The sequence below is a fragment of the Talpa occidentalis genome, unplaced genomic scaffold, assembly GCF_014898055.3.
Source record: "Talpa occidentalis isolate TD23 unplaced genomic scaffold, MPIMG_talOcc4v2.1 talOcc4.3, whole genome shotgun sequence".
NCBI lineage: Eukaryota > Metazoa > Chordata > Mammalia > Eulipotyphla > Talpidae > Talpa > Talpa occidentalis.
Window position 1 is genome coordinate 147,428,046 of NW_023603184.1, and position 25,911 is coordinate 147,453,956.

Genomic DNA, 25,911 nt, shown 5'->3' on the forward strand with positions numbered 1-25,911 from the left:
CCCTTCACCTGCCCTTGGCCTGCCCCTCCAGCACCTGGACGCCAGGGCTCAGGTCCATGCGGTGTTGCCAGGAGTGCAGAAGAGCCGGCCCTGCTGGCCAGGCAGCTGCCTGTCACAGCCCAGCCCGCACAGACCTCCAGAGTCGCGGCCCCAGTGGCGTGGGTTCCAGCTGCTCAGCAGATGCCAGGCCCGGGACCACAGCCCCATCTCTGAGAGCTTGGCTTGCAGTTCTATGACCCTGGCTGGCAGCCATTCCTGAGCCCCTGTTAGAGCCTCCGTCAGGCCATTGCTAAGTTCCTGCTCCCCCTACCCCGCCCCCATCCCAGCCCCTCCTCAGCAGGGCTGTGATCTCATGCCTGTGCCATGCTGGGGGATGGGGCAAGGGAGGGGGTGCAGAATGACCTGGGCAGGTACTCAGGTTAGGCAGCAAGTTCTGAGGCTAGGGCACTTGCTGGGCCCCTCCCGCCCAGGCCCCCGTGTGTGGCCCATGTGAGGTACATTCAAACCACCCGGAATAGCTTGGGGCACCGCCTGAGGTCTGGCTGCTGGGCTGTGCATGCACCCCCAAAAGTCAGCTCCTCTTCTAACAGTCTGCATCCCCTCCAAGTGTTGGTTTTTCTCCCTGCCTTGGGGGCTCTTGGCCCAGAGCTGACCTTGGCTAAGGAGCAAAGCCTTGAGTGGGAGCCCAGAGACCCCGGACGGTGGGCCACTGGTCTGCAGCTGATAAACGAGGGCTCTTTCCTTCCAGAAGCGCCTCTGTTCTGAGCTGCTCTGCCACGTCCCAGAGCCCGCAGCGAAGATGATGGGGGCCCCCTGCTGGTCTGTGTGGGTATTAACCCGAGGGGCTGTGAGGCCTGTGGAGCCAGGACAGGGGGCCGCACTTGCCCCAGATGAGAGCAGGGTACCCAAACCACCCCAGTTTCTTCCCATGGTGCCTGGTCCATGTCCGTCACTGAATCCTGGGCTCAGGGGGATGTGGCTACTAGCCACTTAGGTGGCCCTTGACTTTTCTGTCCCTGAGCTCCCCTGGGCACCACCTCTGTCTGCTCTGTGCTCCTCGCCACTGTCCCCAGGCCTTCAAGTCCCACTTCTGCTTTCCGCTTGCACCTTCTCGAGTCTCACGTTGTGCTGACCCCTCCCTCATCCCCCTGCTGGGATAAGAAGGACCTTAAGGACAGGCCGTGGGGAAGTGGACCCTAGAACGCTAGTCAGCCGCTCAGGCCCCAGGATCCAGCTTATTGCTGCACCGCCTCCCTGTTTGGTGGCCTGGGCGTTTTTCTGGACTGAATGCTTGGTAGCCCCAGCTGCCTTGTAGGTCTGCTGCCTTAACTCCCACCCCTGTCTTGAGCCAGAGACCCTGGAGGGCATTGCAGCCTCTCAGAGGCACCCAGGGGCCTGCCCCAGGTCGACCTCCACCGCCAGAGCGCCACAGACTTCATTCTCAAGGTTGACAGGGGCACACGTGTCTTCCTCCCACCAGCCCCAGGAGACTCGGGGACTGTACCGGGTCCAGGGAACATGCGCGGTGGGGTCACTGGGGGGGCAGAATGACCGGGTTCTGTGTCATTGCTTGGGGCCCTGGGCCTCAGTGCTTCGCTCCCCATCCCTTCCCTCCCCCATCTTATCCCTGCCTGAGGCCTGGAGAATGCCCTTCAGAAACGGGGCGAGGACCTGGAGCACAGCTCTGCATGGAGGCTCCCCAAGCGTCGTTCCATTGCCCCCTCGGGATGGTCTGGCGCTGCCCCTACCCAGCCCTGCTCCTTCCAGCACCCGGAGCCCTCAGCCCACTGCAGCCACTACAGGGCCATGCTGCCCCCTGCTGGCCTCACAGCAAACCACAGTCCAGGGTGCACCCCCTGGTTACAGGGGTTCCCTCTTCACCCAAGCCTGGGCTGGGCTAGACCCTGTGGGCTCCAGGGAACAGACGGTGAGGCTCTGTCTGAAGGGATGCTAGGGCTGTGGAACGCACCCCCAGCACCCCCAGCACCCAGGAATGTCTGTTGGGTGAGTGAACGGGCAGGATTCGCAGGGCTGGACGCACGTGTCCCGAGCGTGCGGGGCTCATGGAGGGGAGTCAGCCCGCAAGCAGCTGGCAGAGCAGATCTGATGGATCCTCTTGGGCTGACAAGACCTGACTATGAAGAGCAAGTGGGGAGAGTCGAACAGCCTTAGGCTGCGGCACAGGGGCCCCGAGCAGCCCGGCCTTGTCGGCAAGAGGCCAGTTGGTGGGAAGGTGTGGGAGGGGGAGGGAGGGCATAAGTGGCAGGACTGGAAGTCACAGGGCACTGTGGGGAGACCCCGTGCCATCGGCATGCAAGGCGGGGAGGGAGCAAAGCACCTCCCGTGCCTTGAGGCCTGTTGAGGCGCCAGGCGCAGGGTGATCCCCTGAAACAGAGCTGGCCCCCATTTGTTCTGCAGCCCCGCTGTGAGGCAGGTGTTCGGTTGCCCATTCTGCATTTGACAAGGGGGGGGCAGGAGGTCCTGCAAGAGCACGTGGGCGGGGCTCTGACCTCCCGTCTCTGCAAGCGGCGGGTTGGGTTCTGGTGCTTGAACTCGGGGTGTTGGGGAAGGGGTGACTTGTGCAAGGACAGACTGGGTGGGGGCCAGGATGGCCACTTAAAAGCTGGATAGTGCAACCCGGTGGGGAGTGAGGGAGCCCCCCACACACACACTCATGGATTCCTGCCTGGAGAAGGCCCAGGAGGCCTGAAACAAGCTGTGCTGGGCCTCCTCTCAGGCTGGCCCTGGGCGCCCCCGGGGCATTTCCGCAGCCTTTCTTGCTTGCAGAGAGGGCTTCTGAGGGACACAGTTCCCCTCTGAGCAGCCCGGCTGCTCCCAGCAGGCTCCCCAATAGGGCACAATGTTGGGAAGGGGGCTCTGCCCCCCTCGCTCTCCCCACCTCACTGGCGGCTTTTCTTTCTAAGTCTGGCAAGAGGAGGAGGCTAACCCTGCAGGCCCGCCAGAGGGGCCGCCCCACCTCTCTCTCCTGCCTCCTGGGAAGAACCCAGGCCTTGACATACAGCCTGGGGGGTTCAGGTTAAAGGCAGGGGAGAGTCTCGCCTAAGCTGGGCAGGGCCCTCAGAGTCTCCCTGAGGGAGCAGGCTTTCTGCATGCAGGGCAAGAAGACTCTGGGATGCACCCGAGCCCCTGACCCCCAGGCTTCAGTTCTTGTGCAGTGGGGACCCACTTGTCCTCCGCAGAGGCCTGGGGAGCAGCCAGGGACTTCCTGCCCCAGGGCGAGGTTGGGATGCCGCCCTCAGGGCTTCCCACTTTGCCTGGTCCCCCAATAGGGCACACTTCCCCCATCCCCCTCTCAGCCCCTCAGGCCCTTGGGGTGTTTTTGTCGTTGCATCTGGAGGTATTTCTTGTTGCTTGTAATTGCTCTCCCCGCAGCAAAGCCAGGGGTCATTCCTCAGAGGCCGGTTCCCTGGGTACGAAGGCCCGACAGCAGCTTCTGTGATTTCCCTCTGCTCCGCTGGGGCTCCTGCGCATGCTCTGAAGCCCCCGGGTACCAGGAGAGGAAGGCCACCCCTCAGGGGCCAGGGAGCACGGGTCCTCATGGCCAGCCCGCTGGGCAGTGTCCTCATGGCTGGAGGTGCCCCGGTTGTTCCGGGAGGCACCATTCCCCAGAGATCTTTGTTGCTCCCCTGTCTGGGTTCATGGGCGGCCATGCCCTGGGGCTCCAGTGGGGGGCCAGCCCGAGCCCCCACCAGTGAGGAGACTGCACCTGAGCAGAGCGCAGACTGCAGTGCCGGGAGGGGGTGAGCGGGAGGGAGGAGGGAGAAGGCAACTCAGGACCCACCCAGACTGGCTGGGGGAGGGTGACCCCAGCTGCTCAGCTGGGCGGGAAGGGGCAGGGTGACCTGACCCAGCGGCCCTGCTCCCCGCAGGCTCGTGGAGGAGTTTATGCTCCTGGCAAACATGGCCGTGGCCCACAAGATCCACCGCGCCTTCCCCGAGCGTGCCCTGCTGCGCCGGCACCCCCCGCCCCAGACCAAGATGCTCCATGACCTGATGGAATTCTGCAGCCAGATGGGGCTGCCCGTGGACTTCAGCTCCGCCGGGGCCCTCAATGTGAGTGTGGGCTCAAGAAGAGAAAGAAGACCTGAAAGTGGGGTACAGAGGCCTCCGTGCCCCTCCCTGGACCCATTTCCCTGCAGCTGGGTCTCCTGGGGGGCCACGGAGCCAGGGCAGGGATCCCTTGGAAGGGGAAGTGGGCCGGCTGGACCCAGAGGCTGTCAGCAGGGGCTGGGGTCACCAGAAACCTGAGAATGTGTTTTGTGGTGTCAGGGTCAAGTGCTCCCTGCTGGGTGCTTGACCTCCTGGGTCCAGGATCCCATGACCTTTCCTCTGGTCCCATAGGAGGGATCCCACTGGGTCCCAGCCTTGGGGGGGTGGGCAGGAGGGCAGGAGGAAAGGTGCCCTAGGCCAGACCGGAAGCCAGCCTGTCCGGGCCAGCAAGCTTGACTTGCAAGGACTGAGGCCAGGGCCACGGCCCACAAGGGAGGCCCAGTGCAGGACCCAGGCCAGGGCTGTGACCTCTGTATCTGCAGAGCACATGGTTGGCATCTGTGCATCCCATGGGTTTGCTTCTAGAAAAGTCTGACCGAAACATTTGGAGATGACAAGTACTCCCTGGCCCGGAAGGAGGTGCTCACCAACATGTGCTCCCGGCCTATGCAGGTAAGGAGGGCCTCGTGCCCCATGCTCCCCTGCTCCCCAGCCCCTGTGACTTCAGTAGAAGTGGAGGAACTGAGGGCTGGCAGGAGCCCAAGACCACCCCTAGGCCAGGTTGCCCCTGTGTGGCCTCTGGGGTTCTTTGCCTGGCAGAAGACAGTTGCACCACAGGGCACGAAGCAAGCCTTCAGTGGCCGGTCCGCCTAGACCAGACCCTCCCGGGGAAGGCTGGGGGGCCAGTCAGCAGCCTGAGGTCAGTTGGCGACCCTTGAGGGGGAGCACTGCTCAGCCCCCACCATGGCCTGTGGACCACAGGCTCCCTCTCGCCAGCTGCCAGCCAGGAAAAGAGCCCGTGGGTCCCAAGAACCGCCCGGGCCAGGCAAGACAGAACCAGAGGGCCCCTTTCCTTACACTCCCCCATCCCCCTCCAAGGGCAGGCTAGCCCTGGAGCGCCACAGAAAGGAACCCCCTCCAGAGTCACCCAGGCTTCTCATGTCTCGGGACCTGCTAGCAGGGAGTGACCCGAGAGTCTGCTGGAGAATGGGGCCCGGCCGGGCGCAGGCGGCAGCAGTGAGCATAGACATCTCAGCGAGATGCTGATGCAGAACGCAGGTCAAGGGGCACTGCCATCCCCACCCCCACCCCCAGGCCTGCCCAGGACACCTTCCCAGCCAGGAAGGGAGCCAGGCCCTCTGCCTCCTCACCCCGGCTCATCTGGGGAGCTCGGCCACCACCGAGAACAAAGCCCAAACATGGCTGAGAGTGGGGCTGCTCCCGCCTCCCCCGTCAATTTGCCCCGGACATAACCCAGGGCCCAGCGGGTGCTGGAAGAGACTCAGAGTTGGGGAGCCCAGCAGGTCACCCCCAGCTGTGCCCTGGATTTCAGAGTAACCAGAGCCGGTTGTCTGTTTGGCCTGAGTGTGCGGCACAGGAGGGTGTGACCTGAGCAGGGAGCCAGGGGGGCTGTGTGAGGCATGGCTTTGGCCTCCAGGAGGAGCCTGCACTCCCTCCATGCGCAGCTGGCAGCTGGCCCTGCACTCCCAGCCCTGGACGTGGGGCCACAGGCAGGCAGCCTCGGGGACTGTGGCCCGAAGTCCCAGGGCAGGAGCCTGCTGGGGCCTGGGGTCTCTCATCCTGCACCCCAGTCATAGCGTCTGCCCAGCAGACAGGCCTTTTGAACTCGCTTGGAGTCTTGACCCTAGGTAGGTTACAAGGGGCAAGAAGGGCAGAGGCCTGGCCCCACAGCTGGCCCAGGGCGGAGCACGAGGCATGCGGACACGCTGGGGGGCAAGCGTGGCCTGCTCAGGGCCAGAAGAGTGAGGTCAGCCACACCACAGGTGGGGCGGGCCCTCTCCTGTCCCGCTGGGGCACATGGTGGTGGTGCACTGTCCCCTCAGGGGCCTGCAGCTGCCTCAGCCCCTGCTGGCCTCCCTCAGACCGCGCGTCCTCTCATCTCCCATCCCAAGTAGCTGCCCCAGCCCCAGCCCGGTGGGGTGGCAGGGGCGGGCAGGAAACCATTTCCCCCTCATGGTTCCTGCCAGTAACAGCCCCTCGGCAGTGACAGCAGTGGGGGACTCTGGCTTCAGCACCCAGTCCTCTCCCTTCCCTGAGGGCTTGGGTGGCCGGCCCCTCAGGACTCGGAGGGAGGGCCTATCCTGCATCTGAGGGTCCCCTGCCCCTCCTGACCTTGGTGGAGGCAGTCTGGCCCTTGAGGGCTATCTGGCCTGTTGTCAGCGCGGCCACCACGAGGGTGGCCAGGCAACCCAGGGTACAGCCGGCATTTGCCTTCAGCAGGAGAGGGCCACCTCAGGGGTCTCCTGACACAGAATGACCCCCGACTCCTGAGGCCCCGCTTTGCTCAGCTGCCCACGGCCTGGGTCACACAGCCTGGCCAGGTTCTGAGAGCCGGTTGCCCAACAGATGGCCCTGTACTTCTGCTCGGGGATGCTGCGCGACCAGGCCCAGTTCCAGCACTACGCCCTCAACGTGCCGCTCTACACGCACTTCACCTCGCCCATCCGCCGCTTCGCCGACGTCATGGTGCACCGCCTCCTGGCCACCGCGCTTGGTAAGGGGCGGCTGGCGGCGCAGGCCTGAGCCTGCTAAGGGCTGCCTGCCCCCAGAGTGGGTGCCCGAGGCCCTGGGGGGTGAACAGCAGGAGCAGCCGGGGAGCCTCAGCCCAGAGACCGCCCCCCGCCGCGAGCAGATGCTGGGGCTGCCGTCCAGCCCAACAGGAGCCCGACAGAGGCTGGAGGGCCTCGCGGTGACCTCCCCTGCACGCCTGGGCCTTGGGGGGCCTCGCTCTGTGTGGATGAGAGCATCATGCTGCCTATCGCCCAGCTCTGATGGGCACCCACACAGCCCCTTCCAGCGGCTCCCACCCACCCTCTTCCCAGGCTACAGGGAGCTGCCGGACATGGAGCCCCACGCCCTGCAGAAGCAGGCCGACCACTGCAACGACCGCCGCATGGCCTCCAAGCGCGTGCAGGAGCTCAGCACCGGCCTCTTCTTTGCTGTCCTGGTCAAGGTGAGGCCGCCTGCCTAGCGTCTCCCCCACACACCCGTCCTTCCCAGGCCCCTGCTCACAGGAGCCCCGGGGCTGAGCCTCTGGGGTGGGCCTGGGAGGAGGCTGCAGGCCATGACCAAGCCTGGCCTGGACTTGCCTCCCTGCAGGAGAGTGGGCCCCTGGAGTCGGAAGCCATGGTGCTGGGCGTCCTAAACCAGGCCTTCGACGTGCTGGTGCTGCGCTACGGGGTGCAGAAGCGGGTCTACTGCAATGTGAGTGCCGGGCCCGAGCGTCCCCACAGGCAGGCAGCTCCAGGGTCCCTGCTCCTCTACCTCCTGCCCCCGGCAGAGCCCTGTTCTGGGGTCCTGGCCCAGGGACAGCCCTGGAGACGCTCGGGAGTGAAGCCCACGACACTGCCCCTCGCTCAGCTGTGGCTGCTGGGCCTGTGGTGGCTGCGGGTGTGGAGTCCCCCACCTTGCTCCCCACGCCCCAGTGCCACGCCCACCTGATAGCACAGCCTGAGGAGCGGCCCCCCTCCCCGACCCCCGCCACCAGTGCAGGATGGCGGGGTTTGAAGGCTTTGAGAGGATTTCTTTCAGGAATGAGGGGAGGAAAAGAGGGGAGAGAACCATGGACGGCCCTCTGGGAGCTCTGGCCCCTGAAGAAGGGAGCAGGCCAGCCCTTGCCTTGGTTGCCCTCCTGGGCGCTGTCCATTCAGGTCTCTTTCCAAGGGCACTGGTATTGCTGCCTGAGGGACCTGGCTCCCTCGACCTTGTGCACCGCAGGTCACATCTGACCCCTGACCCTGGCTCTGGAGTTCCCAGCATCCACAGCGTGTTGGGGAGTGTAGCACTGGCATGGAGCAGAGCAGGAGAGAGGAGGCCAACTGCCTCGGCAGGGCCCTAGTCCTCAAGTTCACTGAGCAGGACACCATTCAGGTCCAGGGCACCTCTAACTGCAGCCCGGCCCTCGCCAACAGTATATGCCCAGCGCCAGCAGGGGGCAGCAGCCTGCAAGCTCAGTGCCAATTCCCCCCACATCCCCTGGGCCTTGGCGAAGCTAGCCAGAAGCCAAAGACCAGGGTGGGCCTGGCCCCCAGTCAGGGGCCAGCAGCCAGCAGCTGGGTGGGCGGAGAGGGAGTGTCCTTGAGGCCACTCAGAGGTGGGACCAGGCGGAGGGCTGCCTCTAGGCAGGGGACTGTGCTAGGGGCAGGGCATGGGCCTGAGCGCAGCTGTGTGCCCCCCAGGCCCTGCCCCTGCGGTCCCACCACTTCCGGCGGGTGGGCAAGAGGCCGGAGCTCACGCTGATCTGGGAGCCTGAAGAGCTGGAGCAGGAGCCGGTGCAGCAGGTCAGACCCAGGGGTTGGGGCAGCATGTCCAGATCACCCTGTGCCCCTCCTATCCCAGCTTCTGAGGAGCCCCCCTCCTGCCCCAGGGCGCGTTCCCCATGCCATCCCTCCTGGCACCCCCAGCCCTCACACTTCCAGGATCTGCGAGCCAGTCTGGAGGCCCCTCACCCACCCACCGGCCCCTCACCCACCCACCGCCTCTGGGCCTTAGCTTGCTGGCACCACCGTCCCTCCCTCAAGGACAGGCCCTGTGGGGGGCGTTGTCCCCCTAAAGCAGGATTCTTAACTCTGGGGTCCTTTGGAGAGTCTGATGAAAGTGATGGACCTCCTATCACAGCAATTCTTCGTCCCAGTTTTCACCTACGACGTGCTCCAAAGGCCAGCCCTGGGGCCCGTGTTGCCTGGAAAGTGAGGCTCGTGGCGTCCCAGGCGCCACCCCACGCGCTGGCTTCTCGCCTCCCACCTGAGCTCTGTGCTTGGGCAGTTCGGCTCATAGGCGACCAGACAGAAGCCTTGAGAGGCAGAGCCAGTGGGCCGCCGTGTCAGCGCCGGGTCTGCTCTGCCGCAGGTCATCGCCATCTTCAGCCTGGTGGAGGTGGTGCTGCAGGCCGAGGCCACAGCCCTCAAGTACAGCGCCATCCTGAAGCGGCCGGGCGCCGAGGGCCTCCCTGGCCTGCGGGACGCGGCGTGACGACGAGGGCACGAGGCCACCAGCCGGCCGCCCCCACCGCTCACCTGCCCTGGCTTTTAGGAATAGGACCTGTTGACACCAAAGGGGATTTTTAATTTGGATTTTAACAACTCAGGGTTTCATTTTATTTTTCTCATTCTATTTTATTTTTGCAGCAGTTTTTAAATGAACTGGAGGGGAGCGGGTGGGGCTGGAGGGAAGGCCAAGGCCTGGCCAGTGCTGACCAGCCAGAGGGGTCTGCGCCCCGCCTCTGCCCGGGAAACGTGGGGCTCATGGAATCAGTGTCATGGAGTAAAATCAAGTGTGAAGTACCGCTGGTGTGTGGGCTCCGCGGGGAGGCCGGGTGGCAGGCGCTCCTTGGACCCGGGGCAAGAGGCCCGGCTCCGGCTCCACCCCCGCGGCCCAGCCGGGTCACACCCTCTGGGATCTTCCAGGATCCTTCCCCTTGCTGGCCGTGCAGACGGATGCCAGCGCCTCGTTCCGGCTGATTAGAAGCGTAATTAGTGTGCAAGACGGCGGCCCGCCACCCTGCCTGCGACTGTCCCTGCCCCCACACTTCCTCTCTGCTCCCTGGCCCCACCCCTCCCCCGCCTCCTGGGCTCTGAGCAGCCTCATCTGCACCCCCTTGTATGCGCGCACCCCGCGCGCTCCAGCAGTCCCTGTGCTGGCAGGCCCGAGGGAGCAAGAGCCTGCGAGGGGAAACGGGTGCTTGGAGGGCCGGGCCAGGCCTGGTCACCGCCCGGCGTCCTGAGCATCCTCCGACCCTCCATCCTTGGGGACCGTGGACAGCCAAGCCCGCTCCGCCTCCACCTGGTCCTTCCCCACCAGGCGGGAGCCACGACTGGCCGCCCGAGGCCCGGGTTCCCCGTGCTGCTTCCTAGGCCCCAGCGGAGCTCCCAGGGGACAGTGACGCTTGCTTGGAGGAAAACCTGCCGGGGGCCTCGCAGGATGGCCTCTCGGCGGCCGCAGTAGTCAGCGCAGCTGATTTGTCTGCCTGGCACTGGGTTGGGTGCCAGGGGAGCAGAAGGCACATCAGCACCCCCGTCCCCCGCCACCCCCTCGCCCAACGTCATCTGTCTTGCCACCTCCAAGGTGTCCCAGTGACCACTGTCCACTCTGTCCCTGCCCCCAGGACCTCTCTGGACGGGGAGCGGGTGAGGATCTGGTGGTTTGGTATTTGGGTGAGGAGGTTTCTGGGTATTTCCCGGCCCAGGCGTCCCGACAGCCTCAAGGGTGAGATAGACTTTGCAACCCTGCCCCCCTCCCCTCAATGGCCCCACCCCTGAGGAGGAGCCGCCCCATCCTCTGGTGCTGTACCCAAGGGCCTCCCCCCCGCCCTGGGGACCAAGGGCAGAGCACAGCCTCCAGCCAGTGGCTCCCCTGGGGCGTGGGGGTTAGAGTGTGGGTGCTCGTCTCAGGCAGCAGGGATCCCCTGGCCCATGAGGCGTGACTCACGCAGTCATCCCAGGGGATCTTTGCTGTCTGGGTTTGCTTGGGGGGAGCAGAGGCTGGCCTCCCTGAGCCGTGGGGCCACCGCGGCCACAGCCCAGCAACAGGAGTGGAAGTTGCCCCAGAAAGGAAGCCGGTCTCTGGCCAAGTCACACGGCAAGGTTGCCATCCGGGGCCCGGGCACCTGCCTCCCCCACGCCCACTGCCGTGTGCCCCGCAGCCAGGGGCCACCCCAGCAAATGCTGCACTCTCTCTGTGTGCGGAGAGTTGGCGGGGCCCGTGTCCGTGGTCCGCGAGAGACAGCCCTCTGGCCTCGTGCTAAGGGGACTGTTGACATGCGTGACGAGACGCAAAACCTCCGCTCCTTCACTCCCTGGGCCGCCCCAGAGCGCCTGCAGTCACAGCAGGCCAAGCCCAGGGCTCGGAACAAGGCCCTGCTTTCAGGGGCCATCTTGGGTAGCCATGGGGGCGGGAGACTGGCCCCCAGGAATGCCACTGCGTGACCGGCTTTGAGCAAAGTTGCGCGCTGGAGAGTCCCCAGCTGGGAAGGGAAGGGACAGAGCCCAGAAGATGGCCCAGACAGCAGGCCTGAGGCCTGAAGGAACTTGCCTTAAGCCCCAGGTGGGTAGGTCGGCGGTCCAGAGCATCAGAGTGGAGGGGGCGCTGCAAGTTTAGGCTGCACAGGGGATCCCTGGCAGCTCACAGAACCTCTGCCAGCAGGGAGTGTGCGTCTGACCCCGTGGGCAGTGAGTGAGGAGCCTCTGAAGGTTTGTAGTCCGGGCCCTGCCTTGACCAGACTCCCAGTGACTGCGACGTGCCAGTGTCCTCGGAGTGAGCTCAGGGGGGCTCGCGTTCCTGGCATGGCAGGTGGTGGGGCCGGCAGGGACAGGAAAGCAGAGGCGCAAGAAGTGGTGCTGAGGGTGCAGGAGCAACTTTTGGCAGCTCCACAGGGTTCCCAGCAGGCAGCAGGATGGTGACTGCTGGTGGAGGGACGGAGGCAGAGTGCTGGGGTGGAATTAGCTGGAAGGAGACTGCCTGAGCTGAGGGACAGGCTCGCCTGGCCTGTCAGGCGGCGGTGAGGACTTTCCTCACAGGTTCCAGCAGGAGAGGCCAGGCCAGCATGCCCTGACTGAGAGCAGACCCAGGGGCTCAGTGTGGAGCTGGGGCCACCTGGAGGGTCTCTGGGGGAAGAGCCAGCGACAGTGGGGGGCAGAGTAAAGATGTGGCCAGGAGTTGCTGAGGGGGCAAGCATGGGCATGACGGGAGGGGTGTGAGGTGCAAGGTTGAGCAGGCTCCCTGGGCGTCTGCTCCCCCAGCCCATCCTCCCTCTGGGCAGCTTCCCAGGAGCAGCCTCTCTACCATGGCATCTCTTGATGGTGCAGGGATGGGGCATCTGCCCTGACATCAAGAGATGCCAGGGTTCAGAGTGGCTGCTCCTGGGAGGAGAGGATGGGCTGGGGGAGCAGGCCCCAGAAGGAGACCACGCGGTCCGCGTTGGTGGTATAGTGGTGAGCATAGCTGCCTTCCCAGAAGGAGACCAGGCCACTGGGGAGATGCAGCACCAGCTGCTGTGATGGGCCGGCAGGCAGGAAGCTGGGGCCAGGTCCGCTGGGGTGGGAGTGATAATCCGGGCTTCGAGCACTGGAGGAAGGCCAGCGGCCATTTCTCCTGTGGACAAGAGCGATGGCCCCGAGCAGCATGGCTGGGCATTCAGAGAATGAGGCTGAGGCCCAGGGGGTCAGAGCAGGATGACCGGCCCCCGTGAGGAGGAAGGGGCGAGGACACCTGAAGCGCCCGCCTGCAGATGCCCGTGCAGCGCGCCCGTGCGCCCACGGAGATGTCCCTCCTCCAACAGGAAACGCCGCCCTCGCGACGACCGGGGAGCCTGGAGGGCAGCGTGGTAAGTAGAGCGAGTCGGGCACAGAGAGACACTGCGCCCTCTCACTTAGATGTGGCCTCTGGAAGAGGCCCAGCCAGGAGAGTCACAGGCAGAGAACCGTGGCTCCAGGGGAGATGTCAAGCGAAGGGCGCCGCTGCGGGAGGAGGTCTGGGGCGGAATGTCAGGCATGCGGAACTGCCGCGAGGGGCTGACATTTGCTGAAGGGTAGATGCTAACTGTTGTCAGCACAAAGGGCCAGGGTAACCCCGAGGCAGGAATCTGCTAACTGACTCTGTTGTGATCATTTCACTGTGTGTGCATCAAATAATCAAGGTGGACCCTTCAAATACATGCACCGCCTATTTGTCAGGTAGGCCTCACTGAAGCTGCCTAACTGACTCATTCATTCATTAAATAGAAATGGAGTCTGGGTCTCCCCTGGCATCTGGACAAACCCTGACTGCTAACAGACTGGAATGTGGCAAATGTGACCAGCCCAGGCCTGAAGAAACTGCAGCTTCTACTTCCTGCTCCTGAAATCCAGCCACCATGTTGTGTGGAAGCTCAAGCAGGGGCCCCCTTCCCAACTGAGGCTTCCAAGAGCAGACAGGGCTGTCCCTGTCAAGCCCTGCTCTTCCTAAATTGCGGATTTATAATCAGATAAACAATTATAGTCACTTCAGGGTATTTTGGGGTGGCTCATTACACAATAACATGACAAGAACCGTCTATCAATAGAGCTTAAAACTGAAAAATGAAATACTGATTTTTTTTTAAGATTTATTTATGCATATAAGAGCTGGGGTACAGGCCAGAGGCGTGGGGGTGAGAGGAAAGACAGAGCGGGGAGCAGAACAGGCTGACTGACCAGAATCCACTGCTGAGGGGAGCAGCGGGCGAGTCAGGAGAGGTCTGCTGCGCCATGTGGGTAGCTCCGTGGCCGGGCATCGAACTGGTGCTCCAGAGGCTGCGGACAGCGTCAGAGAGGCCTTGTGCCACCAGGGAGGCCCTGAAATACTGATTTTAAAACTGGTGAATCGTACTCACAAATGCCAAAATGGGGGGAAATGGTTGCTTCTGAGATGGGGAAAATTCAGAGAGGGAGGAGAGGAGTTAACAAAATAAGAATTATCCGTGTTACTTTGGAGCTCTGATTGGCTTTAGGAGACAATCCGCGGGGGGGGGCAGCATCCCATCAGCCGCCAGGAAGAGGGTGGGACGAGGAAGGGAGGAAGATTTCCCGCCAAGCCCCCTTCCTTTAAGGGAAAGCTGGGGCTCTTGCCAAGGGGATTGCGTCGCCCATGCTAACAAGGAGTTTCCAGATTGTTTGGTTTGAAATTCCACTTTGGACTGTTGACAGTGTCATCCTGGAGGAAAAGGTAAAGTTTATTTACTGTGTAAAAGTTCCCCTTGGGGAGAGGCCGTGCCTGCAGTGGAGCTCAGCGTTAAGCCGGCAAGGCTCCGTGCCAAGGCGCCCCTTTCAGGTCTGTTGCTGCTTTTTTGCCGCAGGGACCTACTGTTTTGTAACCCACCTGCAGGTCGAGCCAACACTTTACACTGCATTCACGGACGTTTCCCTTGGGTGAAAATTAGAGCTAAACCAAGTCTCTTTCCCTAGCAGAAGTGGGTCCGCGATCGGTGTAAAAGGCCCGGTGCGTCCGGCCGCGGGTGTGAAACGGTCTGGTGTTTCGGTCACTGAGACTGAAATCCTGTTGACCAACCGGTGAGCTGAGCGCCCACTCGGGTAAAATGCTGCTGAAGGGCTTCTCCTTCAGGAATGGGCTCGTCACCTCCCGGAGGCTTTAGTATGTGTCTGCCCCCGGGGGAGGGGGGGAGGGGGCCCGGCTGGCCCTGGAACAGCACATGGGGGAGGAAGCACACCCTGCGGGCGAGGCTCCGGGCTGTGGGCCGCTCTGCAGCTGGGCCCAAGAGACGCTCCCGGGTCAGGGAGGTTCCAGGGGTCATTGGGGTTGGGGAAGGGGTGAGGATGCAGATTAAAGATCCAGGCCAGCAGGTGGGAGACGATGACGCTCTGCAGCAATAAGGAAGTGTTGGGGGGAGAGGATGTCCTGAGCTAGCCCCATGCAGGCTTTGTGGACCCCACCCCACTCCAGACTAAAGCCATCAGGACATGGGGAAAGACAAATCCCGTTACCTTTTCTTTCTTTCTTTTTTTTAAAGGTTCATAAAAGGTTTATTCACCAGGGCAGGGGAAATGAGGAAATGCACAGCTCAGGGAGGAAAGCGGGAGACAAAGCTTTAAATGCGTCCGACCCGATCCGCCGATCAGGAATCCCAAATGGCACCTGAGAGCTGGCCGCCAGCCAGGAGCCGTGGAGCCAGGAGGCGAGCGACAGCCAGCCCCCCAAGGCCCACGTGTCTGGTTTATACCCAATCTGGCTGCCCAACTCCACCCTCAGGTCCCAGCCACCCTCCCTTGGGTGGTGACGGGATGTGTCTTTCCCAGTGTCCTGATGGCTTCGGTCTGGAGTGGGGGTGGCGTCCACGAAGCCTGCATGGGGTTAGCTCAGGACATCCTCTCCCCCTAACAGAAGGGTCTCGCGGTGCAGAGTGGGAGTGGGGGCCTTCAGCAACTGGAACCTCCTCTGTCTTTTTATGGCTTCGGGGGTTGTTTAAATACATGAAAAGCCATTTTCGGGGCCGATCTATTGAAATCATTTATTTTACTTTAAAAAGCCGTTTTGCTCGCCCAGACTCACCCGTCGTGCTCCTTAGCGTCCCCTGAGCTACGCCGGGCCCCGCCCTGGCCGGCAGCAGGCACAGTAAAGCAGCAGAGGAGGGTCCAGAAGGGGGAACGCGCCCCTGTCCCTCGCCGCACGCGTGGGTTCTCAGACCTCCCCGGTGCCGGGCGCATCAACGTGTCCTGCTTCTGACGATGCAGACTCTACAGCGATGCCTGAGTCCAGTCACAGGAGGGCCTTGGCTCACAGGCCTTCATCTCCACGCGTTCTGTATCGGGGCCCACCCCTGCCGCCGGAGTTGCCGTCTGTCCCCCTCGGACAGGTGGCTTCGGGTCGAGGGTCCGTCACACGCTGCCACCACCCCTGCAGCTGCCACCACCCTGAGCAAAGGGGAAGGCGACGTCCCTCCCCCCTCTCTGCACCCCCCCCACCCATGGAGGCTGCTCCCGGGAGCCCTGTGGGAGGGGGTGCGTGGCCCCCCGTCTTGCGAGCGACACTCCCCTTTGCTGTCCGCGCCCCAGGCCCTGACCGGGGTTGCCTGTGGGAGGGGAGTGCCTGGACGTGCCTCCTGGTGGGTGGGGTGGGTGAGCGGGAGGCGCTGCCCACGGACCTTCATGAGACATTTTCCAGGATTTGTTTTCTGGGAATGAGCGGCTCTGTTTACCTGACTCTCTGCTGACAAACCCAACACCTGCCTTTTCTCGAAGTGGTGGGTTTCACCCCCGCCCTGCCCCCGCTCCACACTTGCTTCCGCAGGGCCCTGCCCTAATTGAATCCCCACAGCAACCTTGTTAGTGTGCGGACTGAGGGGGTCCCGGGGCCCCCAAACTTGTACACTCTAAGTGGGTTCTGCCGTCCGCCACAGAAAGACGAAGCATGCTGTCTGCTCTGGTGTGAAAGAACTTTACCAGCATCGTAGATTGGTGTGCAAATGAAGAGTGAAAAGGATCAACTTTCCCAATAAACACCTAAAGTCACCCATCCCGCCTGGTGAACGCCCAGCGAACAGGGTCGGGTCGGCCGACACTGGGCCTGCTGAGGCCTGGAGGCTGCCACGAGTCCAAGTCACCGCCTGGTGGGGACCCGCAGGCAAGGGGCAGAAGGGGCCGGTGAGTCTGGAAGAAAGGAGCAAAATCGAAGCGCAATCACAGTCATGGCCGCCATTGTCAGCCTCCCCACGGGATTCTTCCAGACGTCTCCGCTCGTCTCCTTCCACGTCCCCCGAGTCCCCGGGCGAGTCCAAGGCCGAGAAGCCAGCAGGCCCTTCTTCGCAGGTCTCTGCTCCAGGTGCCTCCTCCAACCTTCTCGCAGCCTCTCTGGCTTCTCCCCAGCACTCAGAGGTCAGGCTGTCCTGCTGTGACTGGGGCGCTGGTTTGCAGACGTGTGTTGAAGAGAACAGCCTTAAACAGGGCGGGCAGAGCGCAGGACACCTGCACCCACAGAAGGGGGTGGGCCAGAAGGGGACGCTGCTTTTTCCACTTCGCAGGAGGGGCTGAAGCCTTGAAGGGGTTAAAATCCGAAGGACACCCAGCCAGTCAGGAGGCTGCCCTCAAGCCCAGGCCCAGAATCCACTTCTTTCTTTGAAATCCGTGGTGGTTTGCCACAGGCACAAGCAGCCTGTGCTATTAGTTATTTAAATAAAGGAAATATTTAACTTAATCTTTGCCTGATATTTTTCTATAAATGAGCTCAAGGTAATTATCCTAAGCGAAATACGTCAGAAGGTGAAAGACAGTTACCGGTGGTTCTTCTCATATGTGGAGTAGAAATAACCAAAGCAGCAGATTTGTGTAGTAAATCAAGACAAAAATAACACGAATTTTAACAACAAAAAATACAGTGTCGCTCGAGGGGGTAGGGCCCTAGAATGCTGCCGGGGGTGAGTGGGGACCCCGACATTCATATACTATTGTCAATCGATGGTATAAAAATAAAATTTTATTGAAAAAGAGTGAAAAGGAGAGAGAGATTGAGAGAAACTTTTTTTCCTTGCCAAGGACACTTGGAACACAAGGACACAAGGAACAGAAGACCAGCTCTTGTCATAAATAGAGGCAATGCGGTATTCCAGACAAAAAAAAATTTTGATTAACTTCTTCTTGGATCCTGAGTCTGCCACCCTTCATCTCTATGAAAAGGAGAGGGCAAAATTAGGACACAATATAGACTTTCTAGAACCAAATGAGATTCTCGACATTGTCAACCATATTGGAAGAGAACTCGAAAGAACTTTCTTACTTTCACCTTCAGGGCTGTTCCATGTCTTGTCTGGACACCAGATAAAACCTCCCCCCCAGTTATGTCGAGTGCCACTCTGTGGAAATATGTTTATCATATGTTGGTTGAAGTGAAAATGGAACTCTAGCAGGGCCAGATGCCCCTGATCTTAAACACATTTCCAGATCCTTCCTTCCCGAGACATGTCCAAAGTGATAACACAGAGTACATAAAGGTTTGGTTTAAAGCATAATTATGGAACGGAACCCTGAAGCAACTGCCACCCACATCCAGAAATAGAATGTGGTCAGAGGCCCCTGCAATCCACCTGTTCCCCACCAAAGGGACCCACGGAATGTTTTCAAAAATCATTTGCTCATCATAGTTTTATCTGCAGTATGGTTTGGTTTTGACTGTTTTTGAGCATCCTGTAAATGAAATGTGTGCATTCCTCAGTGATCTGCCTCTTTCACTCAACATTGCTAATCTGTTGCATGAAGCAAGGGTCTCGCCATTTTCGTTGCTGTATAGTATTCCATTTCTGGAACTGCCACCCCCTTTTCCCACTGATAATTGTTTCCAGCTTTTTTCTGTTTAAATGATGCTGCTTTACATGCGCTGGCTTTACATGGCTCCTGGCTCATGGGCCACGGAGCCTCCAGGGTCTTTACCTTGAGTAGAATCGCTACACGCCCTGTTCCTCCCCTCCCTCTCCAGCACCTGCCATGGGTAGGCTTTTTGGTCTCTGCCAACCTGGAGTCCATACTCCCACCATGTGGTCCATCCTGTGTGGGTCGAACACTTGTTCTCGTGTCTGTGCCCTTTCCCAGAGCACCTGGGTGAGGAGCCTTCAGTGGGAGGAGGGAAGGAGACTCGGGCAGAGGTAGGCGGGAGAGTGGCTAGCAGAGAGACGGCAGCTGCGTGAGGATTCGGGGAGTGGATGTTTTGAGAGGCACCCAGAAGGGAGCCAGTAAAGAAGGCAGGGCCCAAGGGGAAGGCAGATCCTGGGGGCAAAGTGATGGGACACCCTCTCCCCCAGCAACTCTGCTACCAGCTTCTCGGCAACTGACCTCAGCCCCTGCTCGCTCCAGGCCGCCACCCAGGCCCCGGAGCTCAGCCAGCACCAGCCCCGCGTGGGCGTTTCCTTCGGGCTTCTCTTTCGTCAAGTCCAGACGCCCTGGAACCCACTTCCTGGGCTTACGTCCTGCTCTTCTCCCCAAGGGGAGAAAACCCTGAAGAAGGGGGGCCGGCCCAGCTCCTGAAGTCCGTACTCTCCGTCCTGCCCAGGCTGGCAATCCCCAGTTCTTCCCCTGGGACAGTGCCCAGGAGCACAGCTGCGCTTCCAGACCCCCCGCCTTCCAGACTGCAAGCCCCGTGCCGCGGGCCTGACGGGGTTCATCCGCTCTCCCCAGGTGGGCCATCGCCGCTCTCCCTGGGGACGTCCTGAGACCCCTGGGCCACTAGCAGCCCCCGCTGGGGTGGGCTCAGCGCCGCTAGGATGACTCGGGTGGCGAGGAGACAACGGGAGGGTGGGGCCCGCGGGACTAGCCCTTCCCTCCCGGGGAGCACAGGCAGGACGGGCACCCCAGAGGGCAGCTCTGCAGCGGCTCAAGGTCACGGTTACCCAGAGCGAAGGAGTGGAGCTTTCTCTCTTGCTTGACGCCTCGTCACTGCTGGCCCCGGAGCAGGGGCTGTCACCACCCGCCATCGCGGCCAGGGACGCAGGCCCCGGGAGGCAGCGGCCTGGCCGGCCGGTCATGACCACGGCTTTGAGGGTGGCAGCCACCCTCTGCTCGCCGCGCCAGCCGGCGGGGCCGCCTCCGGGCCCACTCGCTCGGGAGGAAATTCACCCGCGACCCAGGCAGGCAGCAGCTGCCGCGGGCCTCATGTCGGCCCCGGACGTGCAACCGGCGGCCACACACGCGAGGCGAGACCAGCGGCGGCAGGTGCCGCGACAGGACGGCCCAGCCCCGTGGGGGACCCTGCGGGCGGCTCGCGGCTCCTCTGTCCTCTCGGCAGTTTAGAGAAACAGGTTCACATAAAATCCTCAGCGCCGCTGCCATGCGCCCTGGCTGCCGCGCCCGGCGGCCGTTCCGGAGCCGTGAAACACGGTGCACCGAGCACCTGTCGCCACCGGCATCGCCGCCGCACGGGCCGGACGGGCACGCAGCCGGGTCCTCGGGTGGCTCGAGCCCCTGGCGCCCACCCACCCCGAGGGCCGCTCGGCTCTGGGCGAAGCCGGTCCCCGAGGGCTGCGGGCGCCCATGCGGGCGCTTACCTGAAGGGACAGGTGGACATTCCCCACCGGCCCCGGCCGTGCCCTCCGTCCACGCTCCGTGGAAAGAGCCGGAAGGAAAAGGATCGATGGTTTCACCTGCTGGGGAACCAACGAAGGGACCAGGAAAAAAATAATTATAATAAGTCAGAAAACAAAATTAGCAGCAACTGTTAACCAGAGACCCTCGGTGGGGGGAGGCGGGCGGGGGTCAGAACGGGGGGCGTTTGTCCGCAGCGGGGGCCGCGGTGGCCGCTCGCGGGGACACGCCTGAGAGGAGACGCTCGCGCCGCGCCGCGAGGACGAGCGATGTAAAAGGCACATAAACTAGAACTGAATTACCAAAAAAAGTTTTGAAGACAAATGTGTTTGTGCATTTGGCCAGACTTTTGCGTTTCGTTTTTAAAAAGGTAAAAGATAAAAACATTAAAAATAAAATGAAAGAACCGCAGGCGGGGCGGGCAGGGCGGGGCAGGTGGGGTGTTGGACAGGGGCGCGCGGGCCGCGGCTGGGTCGACCCTGCCCGCGGGGGGCTGTCCCAGGACCCCCTTGCTCGCACCTGCACCGCGGGGCGTCTGCGTGGAAATCCGGGATCTGCGGAGTGTGCAGCTGGGAGAAACAGGGCGAAGTCCACGGGCAAAGTTTCTTAGCGGGAAGTGACGCGAGTCGACGCGTGGCAGAGACGCGGCGGGAAGGGGCCTGGAACTCACGACGCTGAGGACGGACCTCGGAGCCGCAAACCTTTAACCCACCGGCTGCTGGAAGAGCCCGTTCTCGACGGACCTGCCGGGAAATTGATTTTCCTTGACCTTTAGCTGAGAATTTCCCCAGCGCAGCAAGGCCTGGCAGCAGGGACCGGGTGGGGGTGCTGGGGGGACTCACCCACCAGGAGAGATGCCCCCGGGGTGATAGGGCCCCCGACTGAAGAAGGGCCAGATTAGCTCAGTGCGGGCCGAGGGCAGAGAAGAAGGCCGGGCGTGGTCCGGTGGGGAGCGGGCGGGGGGCTGGAGGCCAGAGCGCGGGCCCTGGGTTGGGGCCCCGCAGGGCCCAGGTGGGGAGGAGGCGCCAGCACACCGGGGACGGCCCGTCTTTGGAATAAACTTCCAGACTGTGGCAAGAGGCACAAAATAAAATTTATCGTCTTAATCATTTCTAAGGGGACGGTGGCACCGCTGTGTGACGCAGCTCCAGAAATTTCTCACCCTGCAAAGCTGACACCCTGACGCCCAGGGGCGCAGCTCCCGCCGCGCCTCCTCCCAGCCCTGGCGCCCGCCTTTCCACTTTCTGCTTCTGGGCGTCTCGCTCTCTGCGGCGGGAGGGTCCTGTCTGGCATCGCGTCCTGTTAGCACATCGCGCAGAGGCAAATCCGGCACCGGGCTAAGGTGGCGTGGCCGCCGAACAATTTGGATCCATTCTTTTGTTGGGGGGATCCGGGAGTTGCGTCCACCTCTGGGCTATTGCGAATAATGCTGCTTTCAATGGGGGGTGTCCACTCATCTTTTAGAGGCCCTGCTTGTGACGCTTTGGGGCGCTACACCCTGAAGTAGTACTGTTTTGCAGCGAAGCCGGAGGCCTCACTGGACTCCTTATCGAGACCTATGGACGAACAGACTCACCCTGGCTTCCAGCTGCCCAGGGGGCAGAGGTCAACCTCAGGTACAGGGCAGTGGGCTCCGCCCTGCGTGTCCACCCCGCCACACCACACACCGCGCGTGCACGACAAGGCCTCGCAGCAGAGTCAGATACTGGCGAGTCGAAGCCCAGCTGTTGTCACCACAAACCCAGGTGCTCGCTCAGCACGAGCACAAGGGCACAGTCCAGGGGTGCCCTCTAACCCAGCACATCCCCCACCCAGGCCAAGCCTTGACCCGTGCTGTGCGCCTCCCACCCTCCTCCTTCAGCCCCCAGAGCCCGCCTGGCCAAGCTGGGTTTCAGGAAACGTGGAGGCAGGAGGCTCGGCTTGCCTGCGCCGTCACCCCATTGGGAAGGCAGCTCAGCCAGGAGGCCTCGGGCCCAGTCCCCCCCCAGCCGGGGACACAGCTGGAGTGATCCTGAGCAGGAAGCACCTGGCTCCACTCACTCAGCCAGCTCCTCACTTCCCTCCTGCCGCCTGGACCAGAAGTCACATGACCGGGGGGTAGGGTGGGTGCCCGGGTAACCGGCAGAGACATGAGCTTTTAAAGCTGGAAAAAACCCTCCCTCCGCGCAGCCAGTGCTTGTCCTGCCACTGACACCCGGGCGTCCAGGTCTTGCACAAGCGCAGCCACCATGAGCCAACCTGGCAGGACCTCCTGAGGCCGCCGCTGCTGAGCCCGGGCCTGCAGCCCCTGCACCCCCACCGCAGGTAAGAGCTCACCTTCCAGCCCCAGTCAGGGGCACCCCGAAAGATGACCCGGCCTCCACGCACCCCTTGGCCGGCGGGGGAAGAAGACCCAGCCTTCTGGAACCGCAAGGCAGCCCAGGCCCTGGATGCAGCTAAGAAGTTGCAGCCCACGAAGAAGGCGGCCAAGAACCTCATATTGTTCCTGGGGGACGGTGAGTGTGCCAGGCCTGCCCACCCCACACCCCATACCCTGGCAGACAAGGCCGCCTTGGACACAGCCTGCCCCAGGCCCAGCCCGACACGGTTCTGCTCCGCAGGCATGGGGGTGTCCACAGTGACGGCCGCCCGGATCCTGAAGGGCCAACTGCAAGGCAAGCCGGGGCCCGAGACGCCCCTGGCCATGGACCGCTTCCCCTACGTGGCTCTGTCCAAGGTAAGGGCTGGGGCCCCGGGGAGCTGCACCCCAGCAGCGGGGGGAGGTGGGGGGTGGGGAGCCGGGCAGGAGGGAGATGCCCAAAAAGGGCGGGTCAGTTCCAAGAGTCTCAGGAAACGCGGCCACGCCCAGGGCCAGGGGACCTGAGAGCATTCTCTGCCCCCAGACCTACAACGTAGACAGGCAGGTGCCCGACAGCGCGGGCACAGCCACGGCCTTCCTGTGCGGGGTCAAGGCTCACTTCCAAACCCTCGGCGTGAGCGCGGCCGCCCGCCACGGCCAGTGCAGCACCACCCGGGGCAACGAGGTCACCTCCGTCATGTACCGGGCCAAGAAAGCAGGTCGGTGGCCGCTGGGGGCAAGGGAGGGCCCGGGGCCTCGGAGCCAGGCTGACCTCTGCCTCCCCCAGGGAAGTCCGTGGGGGTGGTGACCACCACGAGGGTGCAGCACGCCTCCCCGGCCGGCACCTACGCTCACGTCGTGAACCAAGACTGGTACTCAGATGCCAACATGCCCCAGGACGCCCTGCAGGAGGGCTGCAAGGACATCGCCCACCAGCTGGTCTACAACATGGACATCGACGTGAGATGCAAAGGGGGGTGCAGGCGGGTGCAGTCCCTGAGGCCTGGCTGGGTCTGTGGGCATTTGGGGAGGGCGTGTGGGGAGGCGGGAAGGGGAGGAAGCCCTGGTGGGAGCTGGGCTGTGTGAACGGGGGCGGGGCCGGCCGGGCTCCAAGCCACCTGCCCTCCCCTCTGCTCAGGTGACCCTGGGTGGAGGCCATAAGGAGGTTGCTGGAACCAGGAGACCCTGGGCCTCAGTTGCTGTTCCGGGCTGAGCCTCCGAGGGACCCAGCAGTCACTGCAGAGCCATGAGGACACAGGAGAAAATGCTTCTTGTCCCAAGTCGCCCAGATACTCATATGGTGATCCCTTCAGCCCCCAAACCCTAACAGGATGGGCATTCAGGGGCCATGGAGGAAACTGGGGTGCAGAGCAACCCACACCCTCCCTGAGGCCATCTGCGCACCAGGCGTGGAGTGTGACAGGGGACACTGCGTCCCTCCCTCTGTCCTGGGAGGAGCCAAGCAAAAGGCAAACAAAATGTTATACAAGGTGATGCCAGGCCGCTGTGTTCTAGAAAGAAAAGCCACTAGTATGGGTGGGAGGGGAGCACAGGGTGGGCGAAGGGAGGGGGCACGTCATTCAGATCAGGGGTCAGGGAGGGGCTGCCTGGCCCAAAGACCAGGAAGGGAGGGCTCAGGACAGCAGCACCAGGACCCTGAGGACCGGCCACCAGGGGCCAGGGAGCCCAGCAGCTGGGGCAGAGAGGCCAGCGGGGGTGGGAAGGGAGCGAGCACCCCAGGGGTGGGCAGGGCCTGCAGGGGAGCTGGCTCTTTCTCCACAGCAGGTGGGCAGGAGGCCCTGAGCCGGGGGCACGGCAGGGCCTGTTCCTGGAGAAGCCCATCTGGCCGGGGCAGGGAGGCCTCTGCTCTGGCCCATGTGGGGGGAGGGACACTGGGGCCTCAGACCCTCGGGGGGAGGGGCGCCAGCCTTCCTGTCTGGAAACATTCTGGAGCACCCACTCCCATAACCGCAGCTCCCGAGGGCCACAACCCCCCCACACAAGGTGCATTTGCATCCGGTTCTTCTACCCTGTGGAGATGCAGCAGGCGGACCTCAGGGGCCAACACCTCAGGACACAGCCCATCAGGGCCTCTGTCGGCCCTCCCCACCCCGCCCCGAGTCTGAGGGCTACCCCAGTGCCCCAGCCTGCAGCCCATCCTGGCTCCCCCCAATAGTAGAACCCCACCTAACATCTACCCCAGCCCTGCACCCCCACATCAACAGGCTGTGAGGCAGCCTGGCATATCAACTCGTGTCCTTTAAGGGGGCCCTCTCCCATGCACCCCTGCGCCCCTACACCGAGTGTCCCCCTCCTGCAGGTCTTCCTGATGAGAGCTGGGTGCTGGAGCGGATGCTGTTCAAGGTGTTCTCTAAATCCGTCTTTTCATGGATGTCAAACTGCCAGGCATTGGGACAGGGGCTCAGGGCACCCCACCTCCTCCTCCCTGTCACAGCCCAGGCGTCCAGATTGCCCACCACCACACCACGTCCTGGCAGAGGCGGGGAGAGTGGCCTGAGAAAAGAGTCCCCCAGCAACCCCCCAAGGGAGAAAGGTCTAGGACAGTAGGTGTGGGCACAGGGGCGAGGAGAGCAAGCTAATTGCCTGATAAAAAGCAGCAATTAATTAACCATGGACCTGCCCGGAAACTGGCCTTCTTGACCTTTAGCCAAGGATTTCCCTGGCACAGCAAGTGAAGGATTTCCCTGGCACAGCAGGTGACGCTGGGGGAGAAGGCACGCTGGAGAAGGTCTCGGGGACCAGGAAGGAAGTCCGGGGTGGTAGTTTCTAGAGCAGGGTGCTGTGGGAACTGCTGCAAGGACAGAGGCTGGTCAGGAAGGGGGCCCAAGGGCTGATGGGGAGAGGCCAGGGCCGGGGAAGGCAGAGGCCCGTGCACCGGCCCTGGTTTGGGGGCACATAAGGGGCAGTGGGGTTGATTCAGAACCAGCAGTGGCTTTTCTTTCTTTCTTTCTTTTGTTTTAGGCTTGGCTACAACGACACGTGACGATGACTGATCTATAGGAGGAGTAAACATGCGACATCGTCACAGTCATTTTCTGACCCCTTTATTTGCAAAATCAAACAACTGTAACTGATTGGATTAGAACCCTCAGTTACATGGAATCTCATCGAGCCGCCAACATTCCTAAATACAGATGCTGTTTTTGAAAATAAAGGCAAATTACAAGAAGTTGCATCACATAAGAGATCGGAAAGGGCTGACATCCAGGGAATGTCCTCTTTTCTTCCTCTTACAGAAAAGTGAATGCACAAGCCAATTCCAATCCGAAAATGTGGCTGCTTTGAAAAAAAATGTTTGAACCCCACCTTCCCTTTCACCCGAGGACCCTCTCAGTCTTTTATTAATGTTTACAGGTTTTTGAAAGTGTTTTATATTATCAAATTATTCCCTATGTGAATGTCCAGTATTTGTTTTTATTATTTGACTTGCTTTACTACACACAATTCTCTCAAAATCCCTCCGTTTTGTTGAAAATGGCTACGCCCTCCTTTTCATGGCTGAATAGTACTCCATGGTGTGGATATACCACATCTTCTTGATCCCATTGTCCGTTGAAGGGCATTTAGGTTGTATGAACCCACGAGTGGGGTGCTGGACTGTGCGATATCTCCATTTTTAGTTTTTCTAAGGTAAATCCAGGTTGCTTTCCACCAAGACTGCACCAGTTCCCATTCCCACCAACCATGGAACTGATCTCCTCCTCCTCCACATCCCAACAGCGCTTGTTGGAGGTGTTTTTAATGAATGCCATTCTCACCCATGTGAGA

The 25,911-nt window shown here is 61.9% G+C and overlaps 1 protein-coding gene and 1 pseudogene across 4 annotated transcripts in view; both read left to right on the forward strand.

Moving 5' to 3' along the window:
• Positions 1–9,554, forward strand: part of DIS3L2 (DIS3 like 3'-5' exoribonuclease 2) — a 282,840-nt gene extending 273,286 nt beyond the window's left edge. For 3 of the 4 annotated variants that reach the window (XM_054700163.1, XM_037524233.2, XM_054700164.1), the window contains 7 exons: positions 3,891–4,074; positions 4,597–4,683; positions 6,598–6,745; positions 7,074–7,204; positions 7,351–7,455; positions 8,430–8,531; positions 9,100–9,554. In XM_054700163.1, the coding sequence (XP_054556138.1) occupies positions 3,891–4,074; positions 4,597–4,683; positions 6,598–6,745; positions 7,074–7,204; positions 7,351–7,455; positions 8,430–8,531; positions 9,100–9,222 (880 nt within the window). In that variant the 3' untranslated portion in view covers positions 9,223–9,554. Of the gene's footprint in view, positions 1–3,890; positions 4,075–4,596; positions 4,684–6,597; positions 6,746–7,073; positions 7,205–7,350; positions 7,456–8,429; positions 8,532–8,868; positions 9,062–9,099 lie in introns of those variants that run through there. The other variant, XM_054700165.1, reaches the window with a different exon arrangement.
• Positions 9,555–21,393: 11,839 nt separating this feature from the next.
• Positions 21,394–23,642, forward strand: LOC119254879 (intestinal-type alkaline phosphatase-like; annotated as a pseudogene).
• Positions 23,643–25,911: the final 2,269 nt, after the last annotated feature.